Here is a 21,065-nt window from a genome sequence, read left to right on the forward strand (position 1 = left end):
GTGTGTCACCCAATGTAGACACAACATCAGCAGCAGCTTGAAAATTCTCTTTTTTTTTCCTCTTCTGTGATTTGGTCAGATTTTCTGTCCACATGAGTAACAGGCAGGAGAAAAGATGTTTGCTCTGCAGAACTCTCCCTGAATCCCTTCTCCATGTGATCCTGGAGCTGCAGTGAGGAAGGGACCATACCGGGGATTGATAAGAGGGTCTGAACTGCAAACGCCAGCTCAGCAGGGAGGTAACACCATCACTGTGTTCTCACCTAATTGAAAACACATTGTCCCTCTGTCCCACACCTGGTGATTTGGAGGGAAGTGCTGGCATGAACTGCAGTGGGATGGATGGGGTGAGGTATCCCCAGAAAGAATGTACACCCCGGAGCTGGCACGTGCCTAGCTGGGGTATGTAGAGCTGCTCCAAACAACGCCACAATCAGCAGCCTCATGGGCTGGAGCTGGAGAGTGGCCGACCCTCCTAGCTGGGAGCTAATGATTCCCTTCAGGATTGCATCATTAGATTCGAACTGAGTCATTATGAGGCGATTTGGGAAAACAAGTTGGAATTCATTACCGGGGAAACGCGCTGGAGCTGTTGCAAGAGTCTCCTGTCGGGTGCCGGGTGGGTGCTCAGAGGCACCACCAGCACCTCGTTCCCGGGGCCAAGCACTGCTCTGCCCTCATAGCAGGAGCCAAGATCCGTGCCCAGTGTAGGCTGGTGGGATTCTTCTCTTATTCCACCCACAGCTGCTTCCTGATCCTTTCTGCCACTGCTCTCCATGTGACACCTGTCACAAGAATAAACAAACCTCAGTGCAGGGGGAGATACTGAAATTGTGAAATTTGCACTTCTGCATTCCTGGATGCAAGCTCAGGAGCAGCCTTAGCCTCTGTCAGCAGTTCCAGCATCATCTCCCCTGGTGTCCAGCTGCTGGCAGCCCCTTTGCCCCATCTGGATGGGAGGATATTTGCCTGCCCTGCTCACTGCCTGTTGCTTCTGGTGCCTCTCCAGGTGGGCACAGCTTTGCACGGCTCTCCCATCAGCAAAAGCATTTTCAGCAGGTGTCGTGGAGGGGCTGGAAAGGGACTACCTGCAAACAGCCGAATGGTTTGTGGCAGGTTCTTGGAAACCCAACAAAACCACATGCTGGTGTCAGTATTTGGGCTGCAACTCATTGTGTGAAGCCATCACTGAGCCACAGGAGGAATTCTACCCACAAAGTGTTGGCTTCAAAATGCTGGGTGAGGACAGCAACATCCTTGATGAAGGCAGAGAATGTGGTGTGAAGGATGAGTAAAGGTTTGGGAGAGCAGTAAGAGAAAAGGAACTCGGGGAGCAATCCAAGGCTTGATTGTAAGTTGGCACTCGACACTGATGATCATCAGACAGCAGAGATCAATTACTCAGGAAGTTTAAGCACCAACCAGGAGCAATACTAACATCATCTTGATGACTAAGGAAACAAGGACATGGATAGAGACCAGAGTGAATGGATACAGACACCTTACTTGCCTTTGCAGAAAGGTGTTATCCTGAAATTACTGCTGGGAGAGGCCAAGCTGTGGCCATTGAGGGTGAGCTGGGGTCTTTGTTAAAATGTTTATAAAGATGTGAGACCTGGGTATTTCCTGGCTGGAAAAGAAGATGATGATGTATTTGAAAACAAAACAAGCAAATGTTTGCCTAGTGAGGGAGAAAAATTGTTTCAGAAATAATATGGGATAATGGAGAAACTCCTCAAAAATCAAATATTGTGAGGACAGCAAAGCCCTGATGAGGTAAGCGAGCTGGTGGGTAGCAAAAACAACTGAGGACAGACCTGCTGAGCATTTCCCATCAGTTACTTTCTAGGGAGCTTCATGCCGCAGCTGCTTGAAGAGATGATGGATGACTGATCCCTGGTAAACCTCTGCCAGCTCAGTGTGACTCACCAGGAATGAGGAGGTTTGAAGGAACAGAGCGACAGTACAGAGTGAAGAAGAGGATTTCAAACATGGCTTAGGGCATCACAGCCCTCATTACCACTGCCCCATGCAGTGCTTACCATAGGACTGGCAAGAGAAAAGGCTTTGCATGTCCTCACACCTGCCTGTGATGCCAAAGCCACACAGAACAGGTGACAAGTTCACCAGTCTGGGCACTGGGGTGGCAGTCCACCCTCTCCCCAGTGGCTGCAGGCTCAGGACTGGCTCTACTGGGTGACCCGTTCAAGTTAGAGCCACAAAATCAGGTCAGTCTTGTGAATTAGAGGTTGCACCTCAAAGAGTGGGGTTTTTTTCAAACTCCTATCAAAAAGCAGCAGGTCCCTGTAGTGTCAGTTGTTTGCCTGAGGGAGAAACTAGGTGAAAACTTTGTGAATTTGGATATAAAGGGTTTCCTTTGCTTCCTCAGCAAACAATGTCTTACTGCAAATAACTGCAACTAACTGTGTGCCCTCAGCCTTGTTCTGTCCGGGGTGATGCTTAAACTGTCAATAATCCTAAGGCTGCTGTCACAGTGCTGCTCAATGGGGCTGACAGATTATATCTCTAAAGTCCCTTTATTGGACCTTGTTCCCAAAAAAGCTTGCAAATTGCTCTGATCTTGCCAGACAAAGGCGTTGCTCACTCTCGGAGTCCTTGGATATCCTACACAATAAGGTAGGAATTGGTGAGAATTACCTGAGATAAAATATCCCTTACAACATCAAAGTTCCTGATCTCTTAGCTGTCAGCTGCAGGTATGTGAAAGTCCTGACAGGCTGAAGATAGAAAGAAGAGATATAAAGCAAAAAAAAGAAGGGAGGGGGAATGGAGAAATTCTGTGCCTGAAACATTATATCACTGGATTTGGCACAAAAGTGTCAGCTCAGGGGGTCTGCATGGCCAGCTGGGGTGTGAGCAGGGCATTGGCCTTTCAGCTTCTGAGATGAATCCACAGCAGCGGATACCAGGCAGCCAGGGACAGATCCTGATCCTTGGCACACCAGTGGATAAGGAGTTGGATTTCAATAGTCTTTGTGAGTCTCTTCTAACTCAGGATTTTCTATGATTCTATGATAAATGAAGCAGGAGTAACAGAGATCAGGATAAATCGTAACCATGCATCCCCCACATTTTCCCCAACCGTGTACACTCAGCTGTTGGTTGTCTTATACCAGTATGGGTGAAGTGGATTCAGTTACCAGAGGGAATCGCTGGTGTAACACAGGACATCATCCTTTTGCCATCTTTACTCTGCACATTTTAAAATAATTGACCTCCTTGAGTTGTCACAGGAGCATGGCAGGAGAGCTGGGGTCAGACTCCACCCAATGCTGCCCAACCTACACCACTAATCTCCCTGCAAAAGTCCAGCTCTTTGGCAGCAAAGCCACAGGTAGGTCTGAAAAACACATTTTCACAAAAGCAGAGTCAGAGTTGAGCTGAAACAAGATCTGGCTTGTTTGTCTAAAATCCTGCCCTTTCACACCGCAAAGACTAGACAGACCTTCCCTCTGCCCACTGCTCCCACACACCTAATCCTCCCTAAAACTGTGTTTTAGAGCAGACGAAATACCTTTAGGTTCTTAGAAAGGACTGGTTTTGGCAAATGCACAAATACTTTTCTCAAATGACATAAATATTGTATGTGATTTGCTGCCTTGCCAAAATGCAAACACACACACATGCTCTCCTAACTAAGCAACATTCTTTAAAAGTTAAAATCATTGCTTAGAAAGAAATATAGAGCATTTTATATATCCAAATTGATCACGCACTGCGTGTGTTGAAAATATGTACAAAGAATGGAACCCCAAAACTCCATTAAACCACTTCTGAGACAATACATCACTGCACCTTTATATTGCACCGAAGGGTTTAACAACCCTTCTCCAGGAAAATATTTTACTAGGTAACAAAAAAAAAAGTTATTGAAAACATATATTTGATACTTTTGGCAATTCATTTTACTACTTGCATTTCCAATTCATTGGTATAGTTCATGAAAAAAAATATTTTCGCAGTTGGGTCATGTTATTATTTCTCTATTTTTTTTTCTACTTGAAAGCCATGATACAATTTTTTTTTTTCTATGAAACAACAGAGACAAAAGCTGCTTGCTTGGTGATCCAGTAGATGTTTTAAGGTCTGCTGGAAGTGTAGAATACACACAAACATGCCTACAGGAAATTATGGCATCTTTCTGCTTTTCTGGATAACCAACCTTATATCTGAACCAGCTAAAATAAAGCCTAGGAAGAACTAGTAGGTTGAATCTTCTGGGGAACAAAAAGAAGGTATAATTTACTAGAATATTAAAATATTCTTAAAAAGTAGAGGGCTTTGCTTCAAATTACCTGAACTGTCCTTGGCACTGACCTGTGTGTGACTCACCCTTTCCCTCCAGCACTGCTCCTCTCTTGGCTGGTGTGAATGCACCTCTTCAGGTTAAACTGTGGCTTGAACTTGACCTCAGATTCCAGAAGAAGGCAAAGGAATTCCAGGAGAGGAGGAGATAAGCATTTCTTAAATCAGACTAACAGCACATCTGCACTGTAAAATCAGCTTGGGCTCAGATTCCTTTTCCTACCTAGAAAATGATTTTCACCCAAAGCTGCTGGTGCTTAAGACCATTTGATCTGGCATCATGGCGATATGGGCACGCTCCGGGCTTTTGCTTTCCCTTGGACAGAAAACACACCCATTTCGAAACAAACCTAAACCATGGGTGGCACCCTTCTCTGCCTGCCTGCCATCCATCCTCCCTTCTCCCTCCCCACCTGCCTCTTTCCTTCACATCTCTTCTAGAAGACTTTGATGCAGATCTTCCATGCAAAAACCCGAGTGACACATCCTTGGAAGCACTGGTGACCTGCAGGCCTGGACATCCACACAAGGATTTCTGCTTCTTTAACCAAACTTCTCCTGGACCATGTGTGTGCTCACTTCCTACACTGCTGCAGGTAAGACTATGTTTGCTTTGAGAGAAGATACTGTGATTAACCACGAGCACATTGTATCCTTGTTTGTCTGGAGAATGACGATTTTCCATTTTAATTGCTTCCTGTATGACACATTTCGTTAGGTCCCAGCCTCCTGTCAGCTCTTCTTCTCACTGCATTTGTTTCCTGATGTGTGTGTAATTACAACCATGAAAGTCCATCAGCAAAAGCACCATCAATTTGAAAGATTAACGAATCTCATGCTTTCCCTCTCTCCTCCCCCCAAAATTAGAAAGCCCACTCTGTAGTTTCCAGCACACATCTATCATTACACACTCCTGGGTCTCAGGTAAATTAGCAACCTGATTCTTTTCCCTGCTGTCACTTAGAAGAAAAGGGCTTCTTATTTGCCATCCAAGGAAAAGTACAGTAAACCTAGAACTAGATAAAAGGGAAGTAATCAAATATATTTAACTGTACTCAGCCAAATCCCATTATTTGTATAGATGTTAGCTGGTGCATTTGAAGAAATAGGGAAGCCTTGTCTTATATAGGAAATAGTACTGCTTGATTGAAAAGTGCAATATCTGTGCTAGTGTTCCTTTGCTTACTTAAAATAAGAAGTTCTGCTTTATACAGAGATATATTTATGCATGAACGGCAGATATTCTAAAAGGGGTTTCATGTCCTTGCTCTTCCACTAAACAAGTACATTTGGGATGAGGACAGCATCCCTCTGTGTTTCTTTCAGAGATGGGAAATGGCTCATCAGTGTGGGAATGTTCCTTGGACTGTCTTTCTCACTTCTACCTGAAAGATGTGGAGAAAATAATTTTAGGTAAGTCACCTCCTACATATCTGAGGGAACCAACTCCCTGGGGTGTGAGGAACAGCTTATGGGGTGTAGGGATAATGTAGGAGCAGGCTGGTGAAGGAACATACTGGGAGTACCTCATGGAGATTATAACTATGGTGAGGCCATAGGAGAGCACAGAAAGCCTTCAGCTGGTGGTAAGAGCCAGGTTTTGAAAATACATGGACAACAGGACAGCAGTGCTTGTGCAAGGGATGCTCCTTCCCTTGGAGCTGGTTCTGTGGGAAAGGGGGAATGCGCCACCTCTAGACAGCTGCAGTCAGTGGTCACTGCGCCTTCCCCTTTGGAAATCCCTCCAGTGCCAAAACAGGATGCACGGCTACTTGGAAAATATACCCAAACCCACCTCCTCACCCTTATCCATAGAACCAAATTATCCTTCAGGTGTCCCTGTGCAAACAATGTGAGTTTTACTGTGAAAATGTTTCATTAAGGTGTTCCAACACAAGCACTGCAGTTCAGGTCCATGGATTGAGGGAAAGCTTCCCCTGGACTGTGCTCCTGACAGCACACAGCTTTTCTCAGCTCAGTTTTGCGCTCAGAAGACACTGTTTTGTGTGCTATCCAGCCAGGTAAGGGACTGGGCCTCTGCAGAGAGCCCAGGTTCTTCAGGATGATGACCCAGCTCGCCCTCATAACAATGGGCATAGCAAGATGAGGCACACTTTGATCCCAGATTCCAGTTTTATTTTTCTCGTATGAAACATCACAACTCAACATTGTTTCAGTACTTTGGGGAGAAGAAGGAGGTAGACAAGAGTCCCCACAATGGTTTTTCACATGCCTGAGTCAAATTACCCTCCCTTCTGTGGGGCTTCTTCTGAAGTAACAGATCGTACTGTAACCAAATATTGCCAGCCAGGAAAGCCATTTTCCGTCCAGCAAGGAGGCTTCTTCCTTCTCAGCAGCCACTGAAAAGGGCCTTTGTTCTCAGGCTGAACACCTGGAGAGTGTTATCAGCAGTGGCCTCTCAGGGCCGGCGCATGGAGCAGCTGTGACAAGACCCAGTGGCTTTGGCGTCAGGAGCAGCAGCAGCACCTAAGGAGCTGCTGGCACCCAAAAAACGTCCTGTCTGGGCCATTGCATGTGCAACTTTGGGTGGTTCCTCTCTTCTATGGGGACCAGGGTCTCTCTTTTGTTTCTTTTCCCATCCTAAAATGAACAGCCTCATTCCAAAGGGTCTCTGGGTAACCTGAAGAATGTGATACCTCTGTAGGGAATGGAGAACAAGCCTTGGCATTACCTTTCTGGAGACACTGGTAATGTGAGTGGTGAAAGGCTGGCACAGAGCACCAACATCCTGGGCACATGGTTTGACACAACACCTCGATGAGTAAAAGGTGGAACTGTTGCCTGGCATGTGGGGTAGGACATTCAGCAAAGAGGGAGTTGCCTGAGGTGACCAAGGATAAGATTGGGCAGCAGCTGATGTGGCCCTTGGCACAGCTTTTTGTTCTGTATGTACGGTCAGCACCACTTCTGTCTGTGTCTGTGAAAAGACAGTCAGACCCACAACTGCTCAGAAACTCGAGGAAACCCAACTCATTCGGCCCATCAGGTAATTCCATGAAGGCAGAGGGTCCTTTTCCATACACCTGATGGTAGAACTGCACTGTATAAACCATCACGGCCAGAGACGTCAGCTTCAAAATCAAAAGATTTTCATTCTTTCACTGGATTTTACAGGATCTGAAGAAAAATGTGTGAGGAAAGATGGAGAGTCAGAAAGCAGAAATTGTCAATGGATCTGCTGGGGGGTAACCTGGGGAGCTGCTGACGCTGGCTGAACCTGTGCTGGGTCTGTGAGGGTTTTTACCAATGGCCTCAGTGGGAATTGTATCTGCAACCTACGAATTTAGCAGGTCCAGACCTACAGACCTTTCTCAGTGTGTTAATTTTCCATTGAAGCCAGACAGTCCAAATCACAAAAAAAAACCCAAAAAACAAAAAACAAAACAAAACAAAACAAAAAACAAAAAACAAAAACAACAAAAAAAAAAAACAAAACCAAACCCCAATATAATTCTTACTTTCCTGATAACCCAGATAAAATTTTTACTCCTACAAGGGGGTCATATATTGAGAGATTTCAACAATGCCTCATCACAAGATGCACAGCTCTGCAAAGTATCCATTCTGAAGCAGTTCTGCCAAATACCAAGAGAAAATTGCATAACATGAGAAGGAGCAAACCGCAGCTGAAGCTTCATCATCCACAGTGGCAGCTGAGCGTGGATGTCACAAGTTCTTCCATACCCAATGGCACAGTTTCCATTTTCTTTGGACTGTAGTAGTGAAAGAATAAACATTTCAAAAGGTTCAAATGAGACCTTTGAGTGCCAGCGCTGAGTCCCTGTGAGGTTGGGATAAACTGACAAAATAACATCCTGCAGAAGCTGTGCCTGGGACAAACCACCATTCCTGTGTTCGTGTTCTGTGGTTTGTAGCACAGGGGCCACTTTAAACCTTGGTCTCTGTCCAGGCACCAGTACCAGCTCTCCCATGACTTTATGTTTGCACCTCTTTCTTCCTCATGAAGGGAAAATTTCCAGGTTTGTTCCTTTTGACTTTGTTCATGGTAGCACTCTTGACAGGAGGACTTAGTGCCTATTCAATGTCTTTGCAAGGAAAACAGAGAAACGTCTCAGTTACATAAAAGTTTGTATCAAAATTCAAGAATCCAGATTAATTATAGAAGACTTGCCTTGTATCATTCAATTTGTTTGAATAGCTTTAAAGATTAAGCAGATCCAAGGCCTAACAGAACCAGAGCCAGTAAGACAATAGCTGAGATTTTCCTTTGAAACAAAATATACAGGTGGCTTCTGTGAGTTTCTGTGTCTATCTGCCTGGCTTTTTTATTTTTATGTCGTATCCAATATCACAGAACCTGGCAGTAGAAATCATATAGCAATTTGTGAAAGCTTGCTGCTGTTCTAGATATCATATAGTCTGTTCCACACCAGCAAAGACAAAACCAATGCCTTTACTCCTCGAGTTTTCATTCAAAATGATAATGATCTCTGGTAACAAAATATTTGGCAGTAGCATTATTTAAAATGCACAGAGGAAATGTTTGTCCCTAATTCAAGGGACTGTGGTCACACAGTCTCTATTCACTTGGTATTTACCAGCAAATGCCAAAGGCTAATCTGTGAAAAGCCCAGAAACAGAGTTAAGTTTATCACCCTCCATCCTTAACCCATCCCATTGTAAAGGAGGGAAAAAATAGTAATTATTGAATTTCTTTGTGGCCAGAGAAGTTATAAACCATGTTATACCCAGCAGGCTCTAATGGCTCCTTCGGTAAGTATCTAATTAAGTAGTTGGGGTGTTGGGTTCTTTTTCTTTCACAGCATACTTTTGTGTTTTAAAATCCCTTTGCATTAAACGACTTCTCGAGTTTTCCAAATTTCTCACACGCACAGAAGAGGGAAGTAAGAAAAAAAGCAGAGGGGAGATTTCGGTCGTGGGAACAGGAGGCAGAAACGAGGATTTGCAAAGGCTAAAGGCAAATCCTCCCCAAAATCTCCATCTAAAACACTGAAAGCCGCAGCTACAATCTGCCTGGGACCACTGGCTGTCTACAGAGGGGGAAATAAAGTCAGCCCGAGAGGAATGGCTGCATTTGGGGAGGAGAGGCCGCTCGCCCAAAGCCCAAAACGGTTACAACACCTCGAGGGCTTTGAACGGTGCAAATCCGGGGTTTGGGCAGTTTTACCGAGCCTGCTCGGCATCCCTCGCCCGCCGGTCCCCGCCACCGCGAAATCCCGCTCTATCCCTGATAGGAGCAGCGGAACGCGCCGAGCAGTGCCGGGCGAACACACGATCGGTGTGGGGAGAAACTGCCCCGGGGCGAGGGAAGAGGAGGCGAGCGTCCGCCCCGCTCCCTCCCCGCCTTCGGGAGGGATGCTCGGCTTCGGCGAGAACGGCGGGAGGTGAGAAAATTGCCGATCTCCGGGCCGTAGAGCCCGGGGAATGCTACCTGCTCCCGGGAAAGCTACTTGCCCCGAGAAAACTACGTGCTCCGGGGAAATGCCTCACAGCGAGCTACGGGGCCGGTCCCTGCCGCTGCCCGCCGCGGTCGCAGCGGCCACCACCTCCCCTCAGCCTCGCTGCTCCTCCGGGCACCACAGGGACACTCCCGCTTTCTCGGCCGAGCTTAAATCACTCAAGTCAATAAGCTGGGTTTTTTTCGAATGGAGCCACGTCGAGGTGCCGGAGATGGGCTGGAAGGGGCTGAGTCCCCGCATCCCGGCTCGGTCCCGCATCCCTGCTCGGCCCCGGGCGCACCTGCCCCGGCCCCGGGGCTGCGGGTCTCTGCCGGGGCGGCTCCTTCCCTGCGCCCCCGATCGCTCCGGCCCCTTCTCCCTCGTTAGGGAAGTGTTAGAAAGTTGCTGAAGTGCGAAATGAGCCTGCGAAACCTCGTTGTCCTCATTAAACTCTGACAAGGAGGGTGACAAGAAGCAGTGGAGGGGAAACAATGCGGCAGTGTTGGGGAGAGCCCCGCGCCGGGGCAGCCTTTGTGCCCGCACACAAAAGCTCTTGTTTGCATGTGTTAAAGTCCATTAAACCGCGGCAGCCCCAGGTGCAAACGCCAGCCCGGAGAGGCCGCACCACTTTCCGCGCCCGCTGAGCGCCGCGGCCGCTCCGCGCTCGGCCCCAGCACTGGCGGGCGGCGGGGCCGGGGCACGGCCCGGCGGGCTCCTAATGAGGGCCCGGGGCTGGCCCTTCATTAATGGACATGGGTGGGTTTCGCTCTCTGTGCCCCCAGATTCGCCTGTCCCCCGCCTCGCCGTTAGTGGCAGCGACGGGACACAATGTCGCCTATTGTGCTGCCCAGCCCCTCACCCGAGGGGACACGACACGCGTGCAGCCCAGGGTCGTGGATGCTGACCTGGTGCCAAAGACCCTGCTGGACAGGGGCCGTGATTTGGTTTTTTCCCACTGCAGCTTGTAAAGTTGCCTTTGGACACCATAACATCATCAAATCCATACAGAAATTGTCCCCAAGGTTAGGAGCAGAGCAGTTTCCCGACTCGGTTCAAACAGCAGAATTCAACCCAAAAGGTGGAAAAGAGAGGAACTGTGCAGAGAACAGCCACAAAAAAGAAAGCCTTGAACAGGTCGAAGCCTACAAAAACAACCTCATCACAGTGTTAGCGTTCCACATGACTGGCATGGCGCTTTGTCCAAGAAAAAGTATTTCCAGGTTCTGTTGCAACAAGTCCACATCACTTTATCCCCAGTGGTCTGCCAGGGATCTGCCCCAAGGCTATTTTAAATTGTGCTGCTAATAACAATTCATTACAGTTGATAGAACTGGGAGACTTGCCTTTTATCTTGCAATTAGACATAAAGGGTCTGATCTGGCAAATGCTCTGCACTGTGAGCATGTGAGTAGCTCTGCTGAAGTGATCTGGGACTGTTCATGTGCTTAACATTAAGCCCGTATGGGTTTGCAGGAGGAAGGTCTGAGATGGGATCATCTTTAGGGATGTTTGTTTACCTGCTCTGTTCTGTATTTTCTAGATTCACAATGGCGCCCTGCAAAACCTTTTCTCTGGGAAGACCTGGGGTGTCTCGAGTCAGCTGGGCACAGATCACCAGTAGCATTGTGAAGCCAAGTGATTCTTCCCGTAAACAAAAATGGTTTGCAGGAGCTTGATTTGGGAAGACATGACGGCACTGGGTACGTTGCATTGCGAACTGTTCAGCTGTGTGTACTGAGGCGTTAATGCAGAACTGCTGGGCATTGGGCCCAGAAAAGATGTGATGATGAGTGAGAGCAAAGAGGGAGGAAGGAGCAGAAGAAGAAAGCACGTTTTAGGCTTCTCAGTTCCTGCCTAGACAACCACTGCTTCCAAAACCCGGGCACCGTCCCCAAACGCCTCTTATCAAGAGAAAGTAGGAAGCAACATGATCTGTGGACAAAACAAACATATTTGTTTTTTTTCATTTGCCAATCCTGCAAACAATAGCTGTTTGTAGGCAAATAATCCTCAGGTCTGCATGCCAGATCAATGCAGGGAGTGGTTCCCATCAGCTCCGAAGTGCCAGACACACTGAATGGTTTGTAAGAAAACAGGCCCTTGAACTTCTTCACAGCACAGACTCTATCTTAGTAAGTTATCTCACACTTGCTTCTGTTCCTGCTCCCACTCTCGTCATCTTCCAATGCTTGGCCTGGTGGGGAGAAGTGAAAACTAGAGGAAATAGACCTTGTTTTAATAGAAAAGGCTTCAAAATGTTCAGCTGTTTGTTATTTCCTTGCCACTTACTTTTCCAATTTACTTTTGGAGCCAGGCTAGCTAAAGGAAAGGCCAATCCTTGTGTGCCGTTGCAGTTTAATACCTATGATATGCATGAAGAAAAATTAATTTGACTGAGGATTTTGCTTCATGAAGTAATTACAGTGCAAAGCATAAAAAGGCTGTGTTTTGTCTTGAGCTGCCAAAGTCCTGGTTTGTATCATGAGGTCATGTTTAGGATGACAAATGTTTGCACAAACAGCATCTTATACTATCTCACATCACCTCTCTCCACCTTTACTGACAGGATTTTTGGAGATGGAGAGGAACAGGAAAATAAATTTTTCTTCAGTCCCAGATGTGTTAAAATTGAAGCTTTAACCCACAGGGCGCGAGAAGAGCAATACAAATTATGGGAGGGTGCTGAGTTCATGGGGCTGCTCAGACTCCAAGATATATCCAATGTCTACTGTCCACTACTGTCTGTGGAGGAGGGTTGTAGGCACCAGCACAGCCCAATTAAGGTTGGATTGATTCAAGAAAAACCCTCATGTAAGACATACCATTTCCCTGGTATCTTCAGGACAGTCTGATTTTTTTTAATTTTGATTTTTTAAGGCACCTCTCTGGATACAAATCCTTTTGAAATTGTATGTGAATACTTTGATAAACAGAGTAGAGCTAGTTTTGGTAAAAAATGGCAGTGTTTTTCATTAATTTGGTGATATTTGCAACACCTTTCACAACTGAAAGCAGCAGTTCAATTATCACTATTATGCAGACAGGAAACACTTGGAAAAACAAAACAAATCAAAATATGCTGGCAAAACACGTCTCGCTGCCTTCACATGGCCAGTCCCTATCAATCAGTCACCTCTGCTACCAGGGAGCCCATTAAATGCCAATCACATCACAGTTCAAAACAGTCCATCCTGCTGCTAACCTGTATCATGGCAAATTTGGTCAAGACTTATGAAACTTATGGATTTTAAGTTTGCTTAGAAAAATAAACTCTAGAGAACTACCCACAGAAAAAAAGTTACAGGAATGGTAAACTTATAAAAAACCAGAAAACCCCCAGATTAAAGTCACTGGGGAGCAATGCACTCACCAGCATTTTCTGCCTTACCTGGGTGTTTATGTGGGAGATCTTTAGATCCAGCTTGTGCAACGACTGCTGGAGCTGAGCTCTAAATATCTGTCATCAAAGCACTCGGGCTGTGGATGACTCACATCGGGAAACTGAAATTATGAAGACCCTTCTTTTATTCATCACTGCTTGCCTTCTCTCCTCACTGATAATACAGGGTCAGCATCCTCTCAACATTACTGGAAAAGGAAACAGTGCATGTGAAACTCTCAGACACTGCTGTCATGAGCACCATGGAAAAACCATACGGAAATGAATAATTTTGTGCCCAAAGCACAGTTTGAATAGCAGGCAGTAAAAAGCCCCTTTGCTGCACATTAAACAAGAGGAGAATAAATCATGAGGGGAGCTGCTCCCTCAGGAGCAGCAACCATTGCCAATGCAGAGTGAGGGGGGATGCCTGTAGGAAAAGGGTGTGGATAACTCAATTACAGTTCATCTGGATGAGGAAAACCAGGCAAATTCTGGACACTCTGGGCTGTTGAATGCTGGAGTGTAGAGTCTCAGTAGCCTTTCAGAGTATATTGTTTCACACACGTATTTATGTTTGTGTGTGCATGGGCTTCGGGGTATATGGAAAATAAGTGGGATAAGCTTTGGCTCTGTGCCAGGCTGACTGCTCTACACAGATATGGCACTGCTGGTCAGCTGGAAGCACAGGCTGAGACCTAGATGAAAAAAAATCTTTGAAATATCAACTGTTTGTAGAGTATCTTTCAATGGCTACAGCACCACTGGCCAGGCAAATGCAAGCCTTTCATATGTGCCCCACTGCCAAGTCTGCCTTCATCCATGGAGCAGGATGCCAAAGGGGTCTAGAAACACCGTATTTCCAGATGTCTAGAGATGTCTTGACTGACCCTCTGTATACAACTCCCTGCACTCCTGGGCTGGAGCCAGGGCATAAGATACAGCAGAGTATTATTTGGAGGAGTTAACCACCAGCAATAACCCCTTCATTAAGGTTAAACAAGGTTGGGAAGTAAGAGAAATTAATTCCTACAGGGACCCTTGGCATCCCTAAAAGATAGGGAGACAGCTACATCACAGCAGGGGTATGTCCTATGACTGTGCTTGGCACTGACAGGCAGAACAGCACAGAGAGCTGTGGTCAGGTCTCACTCATGGTGGCAGATTTAAGAGTGCACATGTCCAACCCAGCTGTGGGAAGGTGATCTTTGTTCTGCTTGGCAGAGCAGAGCTGGTGTACTGACAGTCTAAAAACCTTCTGTGAGATGCAGCTCTGTGGAACATCTCCAGGGAATTCACAGCCATTGCTGTCACTGCAGCAGGTTAAGGACACATTGCTGAGATCTCTGCAACAGAATAACACAACAGGGTGCCTCGGTAGTGATGTGACCTCTCATCAATGGATGCTCTTCCTCGTGCTCGTGTTTCTGACACATTGATCAACTGTTGCAAACTTAGGTAAAACCCATTTTTTCAGTCCTTCTATCCTAGTGGTGGCATGGCCCTCCTGAAGCGCAGGAATGAGCATAAAATGTCTCATGCTTGTTCTGATCAGGGCTCTGCAGAGGCTTTTAGGGCTTCTCCCCCTCATAAGTCTGGAGACGAGAGTGTTTCCACCTCTGTGGATCCGGTATAAGCACAAAAGACACATCTGGTGACAAAAGACACATCTCTTTTGGGGCTGCTGGACTTTCCGCTTATGACATGATTGAGTTTGCCCAACAAGGGACCAGTCAGTGTCCACAAAACTCTTTGACAGCAGGACATTCTGTTACTCTTCCTGTGATGTTACCAGAGGAAACATTGCACACAGCTATGTATATTCATTAAAGTCTATTATTTTAGCTCATTCATATGTCACTGACTCACCCTTCATTCACTTTGTACAACCTTTTAAAAGTCTTACACATCCCCAAACCCTGTGCATGGAATTTCTGCCTTAGATATATCTCACGCTGCACCAACATTAACTCAAAGAGGCAATAATTTCCCCAGGAGTGTCCTGTATAAAATGTTCCTCATCAGAGGTAAGAGACAAGGTCATTCCACATGAGACAACCCACTGGAATGACTCTTTAGACACTGCTTGTTCTGGAACTTCTTATTCATAATTCTCCTCATCCTGATATTTTGTACTTTCCACTTCCACTGAGTGTTTCTGTGGGCAAGGTACAAGCAGAAATGGATAAACTCCTCTTCATTGGGACTAGGAATACATTGGGATTTGGCTAAGAGACTTCTAGCTTGGGTGCATTTGTATCTTTTGTGGGAAATAGCAACTGGACAGTTAAAAATGGACAGCTTAGAAATAAACATTTCTGCACCAATCACCATCAGATAGGTTTTCACCTGGGCAGAGGACTTCAAAAAATATCCTGCAAGCTGCAGGGAGTGGGGGTTGATTCATCAAGGTACTTTCCCTTCTGACTCAGCACTAAATCTACGCCACTGTGATATCACAGGCTATCTGCCTTTGGAAGCTCTGAGTATTTTTAGGCATTCTAACAGCAAAGTGCTGACTATTGCTGGGGATTACAGATTCTGCGGAACATTTCAGAAGATAACTTCTGGCATCTTGCCACTTGTTATATGGAAAATATGTTGTATTATCTTCCATGTGTGTGGGGGTGTAAGGGTGCTCCAAGTGTCCTGGCCCTCAGCCTGCAAAGACTTACACATATTTTATGCAGAATAGAGTTAAGCAATACATAATGAACTTGTTCAGGCTCAGAGCCTAGATCTGTCACTTAAGACATGTTCCATATCCTTTACGACTTCTTGAAAGACAGCATCTTTCTTGATGCTCCAAGTATGCTACTATGAATGCCGTGCTGGAGGTTGGCTGTGTGGGACACATACGCTGGTTAGCAGTGTAGGACTTTTCAGTGGAAGGTCCTGGTCCTGCCCCAGCTGGCTGGAGTCCTTTGACTGGGATAGTTAGACTGGGATGGTCAAACTGGTCCCAGACTCCTGTACACACAGGAGATGTGGAGGAGCTGCTGTCAGATGCACATCAGTCATTTGATGTCATATTCTTCTCCTACTATCAATCCTGGAAAGCTCTCCAGAGGCACTGAGTGAAGGATGAGGTGTAGCAGGTTGAGGTAAGGATGTCAGGGCACCAGAAGTAGCAGAAAAAGGCCCTTATTGCTGGGACACAGTGGTGTTATTCCCATGGGCAGCACTGCAAGGGTCCTCCCATGAACCTGGGTGGGTTTGGGCGGGACGTGGAGGCAGAAGGCAGCAGAGGGCACATCCTCCCATGCCCACCCCAGTGCCACCCTTTGGGGGAAGCCAGGGTGGCTGCTCTACCCCCAGATCCCATCTGGGCACACCCAGCTCCCCCCCTTCACTGCCCTCGGTTGCAGGGAGCCTTGAGAGAGCCCCATGGGGAGCCCTGTCGGAGTCCTGTGGGGAGCAACGTCAGAGCCGTGTGTGGAGCTCTGAGGGAGCCCTGCAGGAGCCGTGCGGGAGCACTGAGGGGAGCACTGCGGGGAACAAACACCATGCCCTGAGGGAGCAATGTCAGAGCCCTTTGGGATTCTGTGGAGAGCCCTGCGGAGAACCATTTATCGCCTGAGGGGAATCCCTTGGAACCCTGTGGAGAGCCCTTTGGAAGCCCCTCGGGACGCCGCGAGTCGCCCTTTGGGAGCCCTTTGAGACTCCTGTGGGGACGGCGGTGCCGGAGCGCTCTGTGGACCTCGCGGCGGCGCGCGCGACGCGCGGGCGCCCCTCCCGCCCCTGCGGCGCGCGCGGAGCCTCGGCGGGGTGGCGCCGCCCGTCACCTGCGGCCGCGCGAGGGGCCGGGGCGGGGCGCGGCGGGCGGGGCCGGCGCGCGAGGCGGGGGCGGTGGCCAATGGGGGCGGGCGGGCGGCGCGCGGGGCGCTCTTAAGGCGGCGCGGGCGCTGTCAGCGGGCAGAAGGTGCGCGGGTTCGACGGCGGGGCTATGGCTGCCGTCAACGGCGCCGTGGAGAACGGGCAGCCCGACAAGAAAGTACCCCCGCTGCCGCGGCCCCTGCGCAGCCTGGAGGTGAAGTACACCAAGGTGAGCCCGCCAGGCGTGGGGCGCTGGGCTGCGGGTGGGCTTTGCCGTGGTGTCGCCGATGCTCGGTGGAGTCAGGGTGGCGGTGAGGTGTTATATTCAATACGAAATTTTCACCCTCAATGTTGTTTTTCTTAGCTTCTTTTATTCCTTCTGCTGTCTGAGATAGTAGGGTTTTTGGGGGTTTGAGGTTGAGCAAGCAGCTGACAGTGGTGTTTCTAATGGAGCAACACTTGCCCCAATCCTAATGCCCAAACCCTAACTTTTCCTTTTTAATAAAATAACCCCACCAAAGCTGTTGCACTGCCCCAGGTGCCCTGAGCTCCTCGCCCTGGTGTCTGACACCATCTTCTCCTCCCAACCCACCCGTGAACGCCTCCAGCTCCCTGCTGGTGCTAAGCAAAATCCGATTTGGATGGGGTGAGCCTGGGCAGGGCGAGGAGGGGTTTATCCCTCAGGAAGCCGCTTGCTGGGGCTGTGTTCAACCGTCCTTGACCCACAGCTCCCCTGCGGGGAGGTGGCTCGGTGCCAGTGGTGGGTCTGGGTGGTGCTGAGCACAGAAAGCCTGGAGCAGGTCCAGTGTCCGGCGGGACTGGGCCTTGTGGAAAGGCTCTTCTGTGAGACTGGAGCCGTCCTGTAGCTCTGTAAGAGGAGCGGTGCTCATGTTGATGACTCTTCATCCCAGCTCCATGGCCTCCCCACGGGACGAGGGGTCGGGCACTGAGCCCACACAAACCCTCCCCTCTCTGCTCACCATTGAGCTTCCCTTTAAACAGTTGCTCCTGACCTTTTGACTTAAACCAAAGGCTCCTGAGCTTGATATCTCTGTCCCTCAGAGGTGAGGCTCGTGTGGAGCTGAGCAGGGCTGCAGAAATCCCTGCTCCCAACGCAGCTGTAGCTCTGCGATCACCAAGTTGCTTTTTGTTCCACAACAGCCTGACCCTGCTGCCTTGCACAGTGGGGAAAGCGTCCTGGCTGGTTATGCTGCTGTGGAGCCTTGACTGCCATAATTTCAACTTCATGCCTGGATTTAAAGAGCTGGAGGGGCTGAATGAGCGTGTTACTTTTGCCTTTTTGTATTAAAAAACCAGAATTTGAAGTTCCTTCCCTTGCACTCAGAAGGAGTAAACAGCTATAGCTTATCTGGCGATGTGTTGATTTGAATTATGCATCCAAAGTAGTGAAACAGATTAGCAATTAGGAGTAATTACTGGACTGGATTAATTTTTAACATCCCAAATTTATCTACTCTTGATTTGTCAGATAAACTTGTCATTTAGCAGCAAATTGGATCTGCAGCTGCTGATTGCAGAATGGCGTAATGCTTCACAAATGGCTCTTTCCTGTGTCCAAAATGGACACGGCCATTTGAGTTCTTCTTAAACATCCAAATGCTCTGGTTTTTGTTATTTTTATTGTTGTGAACACTTTTAAACACTCCTTAGGGATCTTATCCTGCAGCCGTGTGTGTTTTAGAACACGCAGTTTATGCTCCACAGTTTTGCCAGAGACTGTGAGCGCCGAAAGAGTCCAGGTAGTATCTTTAAAGTAGAAACCACCGTAAATTAAAAGTGTGAGTTTGATGTTTGATCTGATGCTCCTGGTGCATCTGAGAAAATAATGAGCAATGGTCAATTTTCATAAAACTGTGAGGGGTTTTGTGCAAGCTCTGTTTCACCAGATGTTTACAGCTGACAGAACGCTTCCCTCTGCTTAGAGGAGATTTTTATTTTTGGTTCTACCAGTTACGGGGCTGGGGAAGAGGAAAAAATTTTCAACAAAGATCTTACTTATAGAGCAGCTTAGTGCTTGTCATGGGTATGTGATGGAAGTGATCCGTCCACAATTCCTTGTCTCAGATTCTGGCTATGAAGCATGAACTGCTGATATATTATTCGATTTCATTTCAACTCCTGGCACCAAAGACTTGGGATATGTGATGGATTTCCAGAATGAAGCCAGTGTATATGCTGTGTTTAAAACAGTCTGATCCTGTCACTCTTGTGTTTTACTACTTGGTAGGAACATCACTTTCCCATGGAATTAGTGTTGAATGCAAAGGAAAAATCAGTATCCTTTGCAAACCTTAGTGTGAGCATATACCTGATACTGTAATTTTACAGTTCCTGTTGTATTTCCTACATTTATAATACGACTTTTCTTCCTTAGTGAAACAGAAAAACTGAAGTTAAAATGTGTAAATGTTAAAATGTAGCACTTGGATAGCAGTGGTAGTTTGGGAGCACTGGTGTCTTAAACTGAAGTTAATATTTCTAACATTGTATCTTTTCTTGTGAGTTCCCTTGGCAACATTTTTTGTGAAATTTTCTTTTTCTCGGCCTGTGTGAAACAGGCGGGTACAGCAGTGCAGTTTCTACGCCAATTACACTTCAGATGCTTTATGCAGAAATAGTAAGAAAAAGTCCTTTCAGGAAAAAAAAGCTGCCCAAGGAAAGAAAACTATGACCCAAAGCAGTGGGAATTCCAAATGTAAGAGATGCAACATTAATCTCCTGGTGGTGTGTAGAGACTCATAAACAAGATTGCAAATGTGGACGGCTTCCAAATAAAAGTACTAGCTTACAGCCACTAGCAGGCTACTAATAAAGATTACTTCATCTAATCTTATTTAAAGTATATTTATAAAATATAACACTGCCAAGTCAGATCACAGTGTGGATAAGATGCATGCTGAATCAATTAATTGGATATAGGTATTCATGCTCTGTTTACAGTGAGTAACAACACTCCAGTATCTAATACATTTTCAGTTACGCAATGCTGGGACTGTTTGTTCTTGCTCTGGAAATGCAATATTTTGAAACGCTTAAATCTTGTCACAGATGACTCCGAGTGACGTGGGAGGCTTGATCTGGCCTGTGACAAGGCATGGAGGGGTAGAAGTGAGCCAGAACCCGCCTCCTCCGGACATGGCGGAGCGGGAAGCAAGCTGTGGAGGTAGCCCAGGGCAGGGCACAAACAGCCAAGTAATAATTGTACAGTGACACGTAACAGGGGGCTCCTTTTGCCTGAACCATACAAGTTTCTCTTGGTGTCTGCTTGCTATTCCCATTGGATGTATTTTAAAAACTGCCCATTTCTCACTGCCAAATCCCAGTGTTGTACTGTGTGGGAGCCATCCTCTGCCTTCCTCTGGCTCAAAACTACCTGGGTGCACAAAGCTTGTAGAAATGCTTCTATACTGCCAGCAGTGGCCCTGGGAGAGAGACTGAGTATGCTCGACTCTGCCATGGATGGAAGTTGAAGAGCCTTTGGACCTTTGAGGAGCACTTGTGGTTTTTTTTTTCTTTATCAGTTGTTTTTCTTCCTCTTGCCCATCCCACTCCCCTTGCTCTCTCTTCAGATATTTATTAACAATGAATGGCATGAGTCTACAAGTGGAAAGAAGTTCCCTACCTACAACCCTTCAACGCTGGAGAAAATTTGTGACATTGAGGAAGGAGATAAGGTAAGTGTTGTTGGACAAGCAGTGCAAAAGATATTTTTCTGGGGATTTCTTTTTGTAGGGATGCACACAGAGGAAAAACTGGCTTTTAATAACAACATCCATCTGGCCAGACTGAGCTGGAGGTCTGGGACACTTGATGTGCTGCTCAACAATTACATGGGCTGGGTGACATCAATCCTGTCCAACTTGTCAGAGACACTTTCCCTGGTAGGAACTGGCTGCTGAACAATGTCAGAGGAATGAGATTAAGCATCATTCTTGTGGCATAGACTGGAAGGAAACAGCCAGCCTGAGGAAGTAGCAGTGATGGTGTGTACACATCCCTGACAGGACTTGGGCCCTGTGCTGGGGGTGGTTTATACACCAGCTGTAGGGCAGCTTGTTGGAGACACTGAACTGAAACTCCCC

The 21,065-nt window shown here is 47.2% G+C and overlaps 1 protein-coding gene across 1 annotated transcript in view; it reads left to right on the top strand.

Annotated features, from left to right (window-relative positions):
* The first annotated feature begins 17,080 nt into the window (after positions 1 to 17,080).
* ALDH1A3 (aldehyde dehydrogenase 1 family member A3) overlaps positions 17,081 to 21,065 on the top strand; it is a 31,507-nt gene continuing 27,522 nt past the window's right edge. Inside the window, exons 1-2 of the mRNA XM_082290509.1 lie at positions 17,081 to 17,191; positions 20,553 to 20,657. Coding sequence (XP_082146635.1) covers positions 17,093 to 17,191; positions 20,553 to 20,657 — 204 coding nt within the window. The 5' untranslated portion in view covers positions 17,081 to 17,092. The remainder of the gene's footprint in view (positions 17,192 to 20,552; positions 20,658 to 21,065) is intronic.

The sequence above is a fragment of the Coloeus monedula genome (genome assembly GCF_965178545.1).
Source record: "Coloeus monedula genome assembly, chromosome: 14".
Lineage (NCBI taxonomy): Eukaryota > Metazoa > Chordata > Aves > Passeriformes > Corvidae > Coloeus > Coloeus monedula.